General features: G+C 35.2%; 1 protein-coding gene across 2 annotated transcripts in view; it reads left to right on the top strand.

Annotated features, from left to right (window-relative positions):
- The window catches only part of LOC136751235 (protein diaphanous homolog 3), a 371,067-nt gene that overhangs the window by 161,341 nt on the left and 194,726 nt on the right, over positions 1 to 15,000 (top strand). For both annotated transcript variants that reach the window (XM_066706676.1, XM_066706675.1), the window contains 6 exons: positions 2,805 to 2,879; positions 2,964 to 3,033; positions 4,947 to 5,083; positions 5,575 to 5,680; positions 14,054 to 14,164; positions 14,589 to 14,707. In XM_066706676.1, coding sequence (XP_066562773.1) covers positions 2,805 to 2,879; positions 2,964 to 3,033; positions 4,947 to 5,083; positions 5,575 to 5,680; positions 14,054 to 14,164; positions 14,589 to 14,707 — 618 coding nt within the window. The remainder of the gene's footprint in view (positions 1 to 2,804; positions 2,880 to 2,963; positions 3,034 to 4,946; positions 5,084 to 5,574; positions 5,681 to 14,053; positions 14,165 to 14,588; positions 14,708 to 15,000) is intronic.

Raw genomic sequence — 15,000 nt, 5'->3', positions numbered from 1 at the left:
CTCTCCTCACCAGGAGCCTGTCGCTTCCTATTTTATTGAGGGGGGGGGCAGGTCAAGGAGAGAACAGCAGGTCAGGTGCTCCCCCAGTAATTTTCCTCCCTCTGGGTCCAGGGAGGTCCAGGGCAATTCGGGGTGCTTTCTTGCCGTGCCGCCAGCACTGATTTTTTTTTTTTAGTTATTTAGAGAGCATTTGGAACAAATATCAAAATACCAAAATACCAGTCAGCCCTCAAAAAGCAGTTTGCATAATGGAACAATATACTTAAACAGATGGCAACAAGACAGTGTGCAGTGATCATGACCTGAGCAATGTTGTCATAAAGGTTAGCTTTAGAGATGGTTTATGTGCCTGTGTATGTGTTCTATTATTGTGCTGAGAACGACTCGGGGACATATTTTATTTGTGTAAAATTCATATATAAATTATATTTCACCTTGCAGAATTTTGAAGGACAGCTTTGAAAAAGGCTCAAAAGCCTATTTATTTATTTATCTGTCCCATCTTGGAGATTTTCTTCAGGCTATTACAGTCTCCCTGCACTGAAAGTGTTATATACATTAATGGCAGAAATTATGGGGATTTACTGAAACGTCACTAAGAGAGGAAAATCTTTATAAATTAATGTATGTGGAAATATATGAACATTCTCAAAAGACAACAGAGAATATGTTTTGCTCAGAATCTCTCCTTGTTACAGCTGCGTTCTGTCCCAGAACGTTAGGAGTTTAATGCCTTCTATTTTTGTCTATTGATTTTCTCACCATCTGCCAGAGCATGTGTGTGGTGGTTGCCATTTTCATTTTCACTCTGCTCACAAGCTCATCCTACAACGTTTCAATGGAGATAATATGACTTGGGAGGGTAGTACATCAGTTTGATAGCCTTCTGATGTTTCTGATTTCACAAGTTCAGTCTAGCTGTGTACATCATGTGTACATCTTGAAAAATAAACATTTACCCATAAGTTGTGTTTGAGAAGCAATTTGTCTGCAGTTGATATACATGATATGATTATAATTACTTTTCACACTGATTTCAGCTTTGTATTGCATTGCCTGTTTTAAATTATGATTTTCCTGCCTGTCACATATCTCTGCATTATTCTGCTCCACAGCAATTTTACACTGGTGTATATTAACATGACTTTGTATATAGTGCTTATCATTATCAAGTAGCAAATTAAGATTGATTGACTGATTCACTGGAGTCGGGTTTCTTTGATCCTCTTGATTCTGTTTATCTGTAATCAGCCTCCCTAACTCGTATGTTTACTGTTGTCTTAAGTCTTTAAACAGCAGGATAAGTCGAAGCAGGCTGGAGATCCTGAAGGAAAATAAAATGAAAAAAAAAGCGTGCCAGACTTAATTATCACATTTTAAATTGCACTCCCTTGTCTCTTTGACTTGTGTTTTTTTCATTATTTTTAAAAAATATTTTACTCAATGAGATTTGATAAAATCTTATTTCCTAAGAGATTCCTTGAAAATAAACTTTAAGATAATATAAATCATTGTATTATCCCTTACTTTATGAGGTGGGAGTATTTTGGCAACATTTACAGCATACTAAACCAAAATGAAAGCATGTTAATAAGCATGGTAAGATTGTAAGTAGCTTGAAGTGATAATAACATTGGACAATAGGTTCTTCATACTAAAATAAAAATACTTATTGGTTTAAATGTAGTTAAAACCAGAAATCAATTTATTTGTTTTGCCCAAATGAAGTGAAAGCTGCTAGTTTTTGGTGCTAATTAACTTTGCCTACATCAACATAATCTTAATCAACTTTAAAATATCAAATATTTGAAATCTCTCGTACACAGTAGCAGGCAATTCTTTTTTTCCTGTTCACTTCAAGGTAAAAATAAAGTGTTTTGTAAATTCACCCCCTCCAAACAAAAATATAAAAAAACTTTGAAAAGAGATTGTGTTTGTATGGATTTAAATAAACAAGTTAAATCTGTCATTACGGTAGGAGGAAAAGTTAATCTCGCCAAGTCTGCATTTGCCTATACTAAACAGGCCTAACAAACATTTACCTGATAAGACTTATTGACATCCAGTATATCTTTATTTATATTATATATATATATATATATATATATATATATATATATATATATATATATATATATATATATATATATAAAGATGTTTACACTGCATTATCATATTGCTTAACATCTTTTTTTTTTCTTCTCCATTTCTGTTTTTACATCAATTGAACTTTACTCGCAATGTTATAGCAGAGTTATTACTTTGACTGCATTTTACCACATGAAAGGAAATATCAGTATACTTTGAAACTAAAGTAATACTTTTTTTGTAAAACTTACATTGTTTTTTATATCCATAATGTACATAATGTAAGCCTGCATTAAATAACGAGTTATAATGCTGTGATTTCTTAGTTGGTGTGCCTTATATGCCTTTTGTTTTATGGTAGAATTGCATCAACTCAATTGATCTCTATGGATTGTTCTACCAACATGGCTTTGTTTAAATATTTTCAAACTGCATGTTTAAAGTTTTAAATGTATTTTGCATTAATTGAATTAAGTGTTAACCAGGGGAATGTGTACTATGTGTATAACAATATAAACAATATATTCCTCTTACTACCTTGTTGCATTCTCAGGTAGCCACTCTAAATGTTAATCTTAATCTCTGAAGAAGTAAAGGATAATCTCTTATCTCACATTGTATGAGTAAATAAATCGATGGATATCTGAGTAGACTGTGGTTGTATTTTGGTCTTCATAACATTTGGAAAGCCATTATAAATGTATTTTGTGTTGCAGTTGGGTTCAGAGCTTTGGACATGAAGGCTTGGGATTGCTTTTGGACACACTGGAGAGATTACTTCAGAAGAAACAGTAAGGAACAAAATCATAACATTCCAAATATTGCATTTCATTCGATATTTAATTGCCAATTCCTAATTTATTTGTGTCTTTCAGTCAAGAGAAGATTGACAAGAGGAGCCAGCATAAAGTCATACAATGCTTGAAGGCTTTCATGAACAATAAGGTACTGTAATGACTGGTCATAATTAGCTTATGCTCTTCACAGATGCATATGTACAGCAGAATACATTAAATTTAGGATTTCAGTCCTACACTGTATAAGTATTCTAATGATATTTGCAAAGCAGACAAATATATTTGCTGCCTTTTGTTATTACTGCTGTTGATAGAACTCGGAAAATAATTCAACATGAGCAGAACGTTATTAATTACACTAGAAGATGTAGCCTAGGGTAACAGAACAATCAAAAAAACAAAAGTGGTTTTGTGTAAATAATTTTGCATTATTATTAAAACAATTGTTTCTTGATCAAAACGACAACGTAAACTTGTAAAGGAATTGTTGTAAACCTCCCCGTGTTTAATTTACATTTTGAAGAGCTTGTTGATTCTGACATAGATGGATATTAGGTGGTACTTAATGTTTCAAGTGAGCTGTTAATGTTTCTGCTAAGGTCTTGTGTACACTCTGGCGGGTTCATATCGACCTAAGGAGCTTGCAGGATCACATTGGCTTATTGATCTGTGTGGAGAAGGCATTTCAGATGTTTGTGGTCATCCAGGCGAAATGATGCTTGTTGGCTCTATTATCTACATGTTTTTGAGCACTATCACAATTAGACATTCTTCTTCAATATACAAAGTAAAAAATCATATCATGCACTGCTATGGTTTGTCACCAAAAACAGTAAAATATCTTGGAGGCAGTGTGATAGTGTATACATCATATTTATACTGATACAATAACATTTACAGACACACAGGCACATGATTTCAAAATCAGATTTCACCAGCAGTTTATGTACAGTTAAAGTTACACAAATGGAGCAGTTGCATTGTGATTATCACTTCAAGGAAATTCTTATTACAGGATAACAACAGGTGTTGTCTTTTGTTTATCTATTGGAACAGCTGAAACAGGGACCTTTCCTAGTTTTCTGCATTGTGGTAGACATTCAGTCTAGAGTGACTAACTGCCAGGTGTTCATAACCAGATGTCACTGTCTTCTAAACAATTGAATCAAGAAACTTGGAAATAACCATGTGTTTAAGGTGTTAAAACCATTAACAGGCTTGTTAATTGAGGCTTTAATGTGCTACAGTTGCAGTTTCAAGTAGGCTTTTGTCTAGCCAAATGCCACTCTTGTCAAATTATGCTAATTAATTGACACTGGGTAGATCCTGAATATAATTATTTTTATTTTTGTATAATTTAATTTGACAAACGGCTGTTTTGAATATTTTTCATTATATTTTCATGATGTGAAAACCTAGCGGAATGGTGTTGTAATATAAAAGCTTGATTCACAGAATCAACTGTACATTTTTACAACTATTGATATTTAATTTTGTAGAAATAGCTTTAAGGTGAGACAGTCAGTGCTGTAGATCTGATTGGAAATGGTAGCAGGAAATACTGAGCCTGTATCTTTAAAAAATTGAGGCGAAATGATCCTGCTTTCTCTATTTGGAGCCATTGTTCTGAAGGTTTAAACTGTTGTAGTCATCTTAATTAATGGTTTTCCAAATAACCCTCCCTAAACACCCATAATATTTGAAAGGGTTTTTGTATGCACTGTCACTGTCTCTCTGTGTATATGTGTACACAAGCATGCTACTAAATGTAATTGGACTACTGACAACAAATCTAAATATGGCAGTGCACACAGTAGGATGTAGACCAGCTCCACAGTCCTTTTAAAAGATGACCAGTGGAATACGCTACAGTTTGTCCAGTAGCACAATGTATTATAACACTACATTAGACCACCCAGGTTTATTATTCCAGTTCCTGAAAAGCTCTGGTGATTATTATGTTAACAAACACATGGGGGACCCATTTTATAATGTAATTCTCACTTTGTATATTTGTTTAACATACATGTTTTTTTTTTTTTTTTTCCATTTTGAATAAAGTATGGACTGGATCGAATACTTGGAGAAGAGAAAAGCCTATCACTGTTGGCCAGAGCGATTGATCCAAGACAGTCCAGCATGATGACAGATGTGGTAAAACTGCTGTCTGCAATATGTATTGTTGGAGAAGAGAACATGTAAGTATGTATGTATGTATTTAATGTATACTTGGATTCCACGACCACCTGTCAAAATCCCTAATATTGAACAATGCAGAATGTCGTTTAGTTTCAGTGCTTGCTGAGATTACTTTGATTCTTAAATCATATTCTAGGAAAAATGATTCCCACACAATATGATTATTTCTCTCAGTGTCTTCCTTACTAATCTAGGTAGTACTTCTGCTGGAGTACTGTATTAAGTAAAGAAAAATTACAATACATCCTCTGAATGAATAGAGTGCATTAAGAGGGCTATTATAGGTATCATTTTGGTATGTGTGGGTAATAGTGTCTCTGCTTAAGCCATCAATCAAGGGTGACTCAAATATCCTCTCATACTTGTCATAAATGCACTATTAGTTTGAAATTGATACTAAAACAAAGGGAAAAACAAACAAGTAGAAACCATCAGTTTGTCATATGTATTTGCTTTGCTGTCCTTTCATGTATTTCATTTACTCGTTTAGCTTGGAAAAGGTCCTTGACGCTTTGACTACAGCTGGGGAACGGAGAAGCATTGAACGCTTCAACCCAATTGTTGAAGGTCTGCGAGATCGGTCTGTTCAGTTGCAAGTAAGTGAAAAGGTTTTGGATACACTAGAACTTAAAGAATGTGACCCATAAGAACACTTGTGGGAATGATGTCTGTACCAGGCACATTATTTTACAACGGTCTCTAGAAATTTTAAGTTACTAGGCTTAAAACATGTTCCAGAAAATCCAGAAGTATTGCACCTATATTAAGTATTGACCTAATTAGAACATATATTTTACATGAACAAGGAGAGACCAGAGTTGGCCTTTTCATACAGACCATTTTGCAGATCATAGTTGTCCGGATATTACAGGTTAAGGATGACTGAGTAACATAGCTTATAGAGAATTCCCCAGCCATGGACTATCCTAGTGAAGGGACATCCCATTCGGTTCTGCAGTGTTTGTCTAGCTTTGACTAGGCTGATAAAAGCTGTATACTATGAATAGAGATTGCTGATGTCGGGTTATAGAAGGGGAATAGTGTCAATTCGTAAGAAAGGCTATTGATAAATATAATGCTAATAAAAAGAAACAACCACAACAAAAAACAATCAATTCACCAGCTGCCATTTGGCTGTCTCCATCAGAATGAATTGGGTTACATTTCAGATGATGGACACTGACCTACACTTTAATTTGACAGAGCCGTGACAACACAAAAACCTTACAGTTGTCAGTTATTTGGCATGTGTGATCATTTATGTCACTTACAGTCGATTTTATAACTAACATCTGACCTTTATAGCCTTGGTTATGCTGTCATTACTCAGACTGGGAGGTTGAATGTTTTTGAAGGTTGATGAGTTTTGTTTTCTTTTAGCGACTTAAAAATGCATCTGGAACAATTATGAGAATGTCAGAATGAAATTTTAAATCGAGGGTAGTGAGTGGGTCCAGGAATTGTAAAGAATTATTAATCTTTCTGCTTTTTCTTTTTTTTTTTTTTGCTTTGGTGTACCTATCAGCAGAATCAAAGAAGTTACAGTTTTATGACGTATATTTATTATACAGAAATCTCAATTTAAGTGTAAAATAAGCAATATCTGTTACTACTCAATGCTTTATTTACTACTTAAAATTTAGTTTTTGTGAAACAGGTGTCAGCAGCATATTGATCTTCACTTAAACATTTAATAAAGAAAAATGGACATCTTAACTACATAAGGGCTAAGATTCCAGCTGCTTGTGAAATATTTATAACCGCCACTTTCAATAAATATGTGGGTGCTCTTTAACCCTCATGACACACATCCTCCAGCAATTTCATTGAGTTAACAAGTCTTTATTTGAAATGAAATTTTACTTTTTTTAACTGCCTTCTACAAACAGAGGGATTCCGAAGCGACTCAGAAGTTATTGCTAAACTCAGAACTTTGACTGTACATGCATTTAAGAATGGATGATTTTCCTGAGGTGTGATTGACTCCTACTGGTATGACACAGCTATGGTCCCCAGGTGCTGTCAAAACTAGAACTCTAATGACTGCATGCAAGATCACACAAACAGCTTTTGGGGATTTCATTGTTTATTAATTATTCATCTGCCTGTAGTAATTCCGCATTTCCAGTGAAAGTCGAGTTTTTCTGCGGGCAGTTCATCTTCTCATGTGGACAGTCCTTTTTCTTGGTAGACTTGGTAGAGGGACATATGAAGACAAAAGAACAGTTAAAAAATGCAGAAAAAAACAACTAAATATACACTTTAAAACCTGGGTAACAATTATGGTAGTGAGTTATACACGTGCAGGAAAATAATAAATTGCATACAGTTGATTAGGGTATGTTAATTTGTAATTTTTGCTGATTTGGTATTCTACTTTAATAAACTGAACATCAAACTAATAGTGCTACACTGTAAATCCATTGAAATTAGGTTTTGGCAATTGTCAAGGAGTTTTTCCCCGTTTATGTTAAGACTATAGGTCACAGTGGCCTGGTTTTCCATAGAATGCTTGCTTAATTAGACAAACTATTGAATCTTGTCTTTCTATAACTACAGTTGTAGCCTCAAGTGTTCCAAACAACTGAATTAACTTACAAATAATTAGGTGGAAGAGGTTAATGTGCTAAAAATGGCCAGCTAAGGAACAACAACATAAACAAGGTTATTGTGAGGCTCAATAAAATAGATTGGTTAAGATTTTGCAGCAATTGTTAATTTTGTATTGATTGACTGCCCAAGTTTAGTTATTGAGAATAACCTACTCTTGGTTGACAGGGCCATTTGCTTAAATGCATATTTGTACAAAGCAGTAACTTCAGTGCAGTGACAGCAGCCTTCCGGGGGGGGGGCAGTGGCTGACACAAATGGGGCACTTCGGTCCCGGGGGGCGGGGGAGGTGCTGCCGAATTATGGTTCCGGGGGGGGGCTTCAATTAGTTTGATCAAAAATCTGAAATTTGCAGAGGTACAATTATTATTATTGACTTTTTAACTAATGTCATTAGGCGTCATTTCCACATACACTATTGGACAATCTGGTATCCCAAATGATACAATCTGAGGATCCAAATCTTTATCTGCCTTCTGTGCTTTATCAGCTTACACTTTGCTGTGCAGATGCCTATTCTATTGAGATATTTTAATCTTGATAGGCATCACATCATGGTTGTTATCAAAGGCAACTTGAAATCTGAGAGGTGCAACAATTTAGCTAAAGCAAGGGTGATAATATCGTTTAGTATTCTCACATAAAAACAAAATAAATGCATTTTTCTTGTTATAAACAATAGAGATTACAAAAAAACGAATTCTATCCATAACTACATTCAAACGCTTTTAGGTCACTTTGTATACTGTAAGGTAGGATGAACTGCAAGACTGTGTTTTGTGTACAGTGTGTACAGTGCAGACCGATGTTCCAGATGTGACAAGGCCTTTATCAAAAGGCATCTTTTATTTATGACGATGCCGCATGACCTCAACTATTGTATAAGAGTGTGTTACAGCTGTGCTGCTTCCAATACTGCCTGACAAAAACTCGCAGAATAATGGAAGTGAATTCCTCAAAGACAAGGAGTTGGAACCGTTAAGCAACATCACAGGGTTGGAGGCTTCGTTTTATGTATTATTAATATATTGGGTTATTCTTTTCACTTACTAATAGATAACCCTGATCCCTTTTAACCATGGCATTATTTATTTATACAGCCATTCTTATCTTGGCGTGTAGTTAGTTTATCTTCTGGCCCACGAGTATATTTTACTGATCCCAGTATTAAAAAGATTTCTTGTTAAACGAAATCTTTGTTTTTCTGTATGCAGCAGTAGCAGGCGTTCCCTTTAAATGACTACCGAAGCTTCATTTGCAAGTGATCAACCAATGTGTGACCTGTATATACTTATTCATATATATTCTTAGCAGCATTTGAAGTGTTTTCTAGCGATGGTTCACTTTGTCACCTAATATTCTAAGATTTGGAATCCTACTTCAGAATTTACAAGATATACATAAAATATTCCTATTCATATGACAAATATGTTTACACATTCTATATTACTGACAGTATCAACACAGTAAATGCTTAAACAATGATTAGATTGGTTAGCTTTGCATTTATAAAGAGCTTTTTTTTATTATTATTTGTTACTTTTTATAGTATATTGTAACACCAAGAGTGTCGGGATTTCAAGGCTTTTGTTTAATTTGTAGTTTTATTTTGATTTGTAACTAACTTCAGGACTTTAGTGCCCAACTGGGAGTGTGAGAAGCACATTAGTTCACATTACATTAAATTGGGGGGATTGTAAGTTATTAATGCTAGTGCTCATGAGAAGTCAGCTATTGATAATACACCTTGTATCTGTTTTTTTCCCAGGAAGACCCTAGTGCTGGGTGGCAGAAAGCAGCCAGGATGTTTGTTTGCTAGTGTTGCTTTTTTCCACTCACACAGCTCTAGTAGTATTTTTCTGTGTTCACTCTTGTTTTCCTTTTTTATGCACTGTTACATTAGCACAGTGAGAATCGATAATTTAATCTGACTTTGCATCATAAAATTCAGTTTTAATTATAGGGTTTGACTAGTTAGAATTAGTAGTAATTTTAACATTTAAATGTATGTTTATTTTTTAATGCCCAGCTTTAATCAACAATGGTTGCTTTTAACATTTAAAATGACTTAATGCATTTGGCTGAACTTCAGATAAATGTGTTTCGAAGCATAAGGATCCAGATATAGGGACACATACAAATGATGACTTACCGTAGTTTCATTTTTGAATTTGCAATAATGTAAAACCAAATGTGATATTCCTAATTACAAATAAGTAGAATGCATGGCAATTGGGTGTAATTTAGAAGGCTCATCTATAGAGGGAATAGCGTTTACACACGGTTGAATACAACATTTGCAGATTTACCGATTTACAGCAATTTAAATGTATTTGAAATGCTTTTTAAAGTTGTCCCATAGTTTTAAAATGGATAATTATGGAGTGAAATGCAAATTGTTCAAAGTTTTGCAATTACATGCACATACATTTATATTTGACTCCAATTCTGATAACGTGTTCTCATTGTTTAGATCAGTGGTTCCCAACCTTTTTGGGGTACTGTACCCCCAAAACACTTACTCCTGTGTGATTCCTAGATTAGGTGTACATTTGACAATTACGTTTAACATCAATATTATTTATCTGTCTGTAATTTACCTGTGAATAACGATATTGTATTACTATAATAATACTCGTACATTTCTCAGTTTAATATTTGTATGACTTTCCACATCATTGTGTCCAAACCAATTATACAAAAACAAAGATCACATTTTATATACATAGTAGCAGCCTACTCTCAATATACCCATATGTATAGACTTGTGTAACATGAGGACTCACCAATCAATGAGAAACTTGACCCTGTCTCTCACTCATAATCTTGGTCAGTCTTGGGGGCAGTGTGGCAACAGCAGTTACCAGGGTTTTCTCCAAGCTGAGTCTGTTCCTGTGCTTGGTCTTGATTATGGTCATGGATGAAAATGTCACTTCACATAAATATGTAGATCCAAATGGCAGCAGTTGATTCAGTGCATGTTTCCCTAAATCAGGATATTCCTTCTCTACATCACACCAGAACTGTGACAGTGTTGTCTCTGAGTGTCTGAGGACACATCCAGCAGATGTTGCTGTAGTCTGGTAGCAATGTTGTTATTCGTACTTTCAGTCATGAAAGGATTACGCACCCAGTCAAGTTTGGCAGACTTATGTCCCCATCTTCACATTTCCTCTCCCAGAGTTTGATCATCTTCATGAATCTCCACACTTTGTCATACATGTTTAGAATGTGCGTCTTTACCTTGCAAAGTTAGATTCAGGTTGTTCAGTTTGCTGAACATATCCGCAAGATAGGCAAGGCGGGCTACCCAGTCTGTGTTCTCCAACACAGCCACAAGGGGGTGTGAGTGCTCTGAAAGAAAAACCCTTACTTCGTTGTGCAGTTCAAAAAGCCTCTGTAGTGTCTTACCTTTGCGATAGCCAACGTAAATTGGTGTGAAGCAGTAGCTGTTGGTGCTCAGTCCCACTGTCATGACTGAGCCTTTCAAACAGTCTGTGATTCAGAGGCCTCGATTTGATAAGGTTAATCACTTTCACTGCGTCATTCAAAACATCATGTAACTCGGGACTGATTCTCTTACTGGCCAGTGCCTCCCTGTGAAAGATAGTGTTTCCACTCAACATCGGGGTTCACCTTCTTTATTTGCGCAATTAATCCTTTCACCCTCCCAGTCATTGAGGCTGCACCATCTGTGCACACATGAGTACAGGATTTCCAATCCAGATTGTGCTCTGAGAAAAAGCTGTCGATAATGTGAAACACTTCCTGACCAGTAGTGCTCCCCGTTAGCTTCTTGCAGAACAGAATGTGCTCATTAATTGCTGAAATGTCTCTGTATCGCACAAACGCAATCAAGTGGGCCTTCCCGCTGACATTGGTTGATTCGTCCAACTTTAGAGCAAATGAATCAGAATGTTTTAACTTTTCCACCACTTGATCAACAATATCAATGCCCATGCCATCGATCCTATTGCACACTGTGTTATTTGACAACAGTACAGTCATCAGTGCATCAGCTGCTTTCTTATCAAACATTGTTTCTATAAGAATAACAGCAGCAGTCCTCAGCTATTGTGAACGGCTTTTTGGACTTAGCCACAAGTAGAGAGACAGCATATGAGGCCTCCAATGGTTTGGTTGACACTGTAGTCTCTTTCTTTAATTTATCTTGACTTCCCTTAAATTCTAATAGTTTTCTTTGGAAAAACTCTGCTGTCTTACCTACACGGGAAAGATGCTTGGTGCCGCTGTAAATGGGCTGGTTTCATGCTATTATTTGAGAGCACACCGCTGCAGAGGAAACACCGTGGCTGAGGCGGCTCCTTAGGTTTGGACGTGAAACCGAAGAGGACATACTGTTCATGAAATTGATGGTACTTTGACTTATTAACTTTTTTTTTCCATGGGTTCACTTGAGCTGGAGCTAGCACTGTTGCTGCTTGGAACAGTGTATTTTTTCTGCCATTGATCCATAGCTAGTGTCTTTCTTCTACTCAAAGCTATTTTCCTGTTACATGAAATGGTGAGTCACTCTAGCGCCCAGCAATGGAGGAGTGAGCCGAGAGTCAATTGGCAGGTACAGGGTGACAGAAAATGCACACGGAAACTAAAATACAAAATAAGCTAGAAATTTCACACGGTGACCTCATTACATGTTTTCCTGCCTACTGATTTTTTTTTTTTTTTCTTTCCACGTTTTCGAAAATCTTCCCACGTACCCCTGGGGATACGCGTACCCCCAGTTGGGAAACACTGGTTTAGATTAATAGACTTGACATGATCGTTATGTAGCCCGGCTCCAGATCTTCATTTCTTCCGTATGGTACGGTTCAGCACCGACAGAGCTCTGATGTACTACTGGAGAACTGGTATTGGTTTACATTTATATTTGAAATGTTTAATCTAAAAATTCATGCGTTTGTTAAACTTATTTTTTGTATGTTTTCGTTGTGTATGCTTGTGTGTGTGTTCCTGGTGCAATTGCCAAATGGGAAAGTCTCAGTCATACAAGGATTTTAAATTGGACATCCAATCTTGTTTTTCCATCATTATTATGCTTAAGGCTTCAGGAAAGCTACAACATAGTTAAAAATGTAACAAACTGACAGAAGCCTAAGGCAGCTTATCTGAACTTTTAATGCTAAACTCTTTTACAAAGAGAATGCCTTTGAAAAACAAGACAAAAGGAATTTTATTTGTGATCATTAAGGCATCCTGAACTTCAAGGATAGCGATGGGTACAAAGAGCTTCACAGGAGATCCAAGGAAGTCCATAGTGTTCTAATAAACATAGTTTAGTAAAATTGTACGTTCTGGTCATGAGAACACTTCCACCTCACAACAAAAGCTTATATTAACATAAAGTAGTTAGAGCTTGCCCCAAAGCCCAGCAGCAGATGGGTTTCTTTGCATATGTTTGTAGATCTGGAATTCTCTCATGTACACTGAACATAATATTTGAATTTTACAACACGGTAACTACAAAACTGTGTGTTTTTTGTTTTTGTTTTAAGTTATTAAATACAAATAACTTGTCATAATATTTTAAACATACATGTATCCTAAGGTGATAGAAGTATTCTGATACAGATAATTTATTAAATGCACAGTCACATCTACAGAATGTGTATATCAATAAGAATTCAAAAGTTAATAACAATCTCGCCAGCGTATTACTTTGTGAAGTATATGTACAAGCTATGTCATTTAATACAAATAATAACTTAAGGAAAGTCATTCATGACACGCAATTAAAATGACTGTTGAGAATGCATCAAGAAGGGTTTGATCCATTAAAACATTTGCAGCTGTAATTTTGTCATGACATGCAAAAAGGCATAGCCACCATTCCTCAAGAACTCTTCTGTATGTCTCTAGTAAGAATGTTTTGTAGAGTGATTACTATTCTTTGGGTAGAGATTGGGGGATTAACAATATATATGCAGTCTTCCTTGTCATTGCCTTTGGTCCCTAAATTCCTTCTTTTCACTGCAATACTAGGTGGTCCTGGACCATGAAGACCACAGCAGAGTTAGACATCACAATATGGCTGTATTGGAACACATATCTATAAGCTATATTAATGTCCTCTAATTAATTTATTTAAAGGTTTAGGAACATCACTGAAAACTTGACTTAAAAAGCAATTGATTGGATGTCCTGTCTTTAACTGCAAAGTCGTGCAAGGTTTAAACAAAACAAATACATGTACACTGATGTCTATATGTGTGTATGTATATGTATGTGTGTGTGAGTATGTAGCCTTTTATTTATATATTTGTGTGTCTTTGTTCCTCTGTCTGTCTCTGGATTGCTGGGTTGGATAGTTTAAATTTTCTCAATGTTATCTGCTGTAGGTGGCTTGTATGCAACTCATCAATGCTCTTGTTACATCTCCTGATGATCTGGACTTCAGGCTTCACATCAGAAATGAATTTATGCGCTGTGGACTGAAAGAGATATTACCGGTAAGTGCCCTGTAGACTCTCTGTATATTAATATTTAAATTAGTTGTCCACTTGAGTGAAAAATTATAAAATGCCTTTCAGAATAATTTATGAATCCTGTTTGAGAGGTTTCATGTTTGAATCAATACGTACAACAAGGAAAGAATAGTATTTCCTTTCCGTGTACACTTTTTAATAACTTTAGAGTTCATCAACACCAAAAAAAACAATGAAATTTGTGTTTCAGCTTACAGGTTTGCAGGTATTATACATTTATATTAATGTAAGATTGATGTTGCCTATTTATTATTCAAAATAGAATTCAGCCATCAATTCTGAATCTGTTCGGTGTGGAATAATAAAATCACAGCTGATGTGTAAACCTTAAGAGACCCTAAAAAAATCTAATCTATTTTCAAAATACTTTCTCATTTTACATTTACAGCATCTGAATGTTATTAAAAATGATGCACTGGACATCCAGCTTAAAGTATTTGAGGAACATAAAGAAGAAGATATGATGGAGTTCTCGCATCGTCTGGAAGACATTCGAACAGAATTGGAATATCCTTTTCATTAAGCCTTTTATTTAATATTCGCATGAGGTTGAAACCCACATTGAAAATATATTTTCCAATGGTATTTGCAGTGTTATTTTTATTTCTTTTTATTTGCTTGTTTACACTTATATTTTGCTTTTTTTTTCTGTAATAAACATTAATTTTTTAAGGAAGGGATTTAGCTCATTAGCAATTACATTATTGTAACTTGAGAAGGTGGAAATTGCAAATAACATCTTAAATCCAATTTATTTTTGCAATTAAAAATACATATTTAACTATCTGACACTTTTAACT

Source organism: Amia ocellicauda, chromosome 6 (genome assembly GCF_036373705.1).
Source record: "Amia ocellicauda isolate fAmiCal2 chromosome 6, fAmiCal2.hap1, whole genome shotgun sequence".
In the NCBI taxonomy this organism is placed as follows: domain Eukaryota; kingdom Metazoa; phylum Chordata; class Actinopteri; order Amiiformes; family Amiidae; genus Amia; species Amia ocellicauda.
Note: the sequence above shows the minus strand (reverse complement) of the source record. Positions and strands in the feature narration are given on the sequence as shown.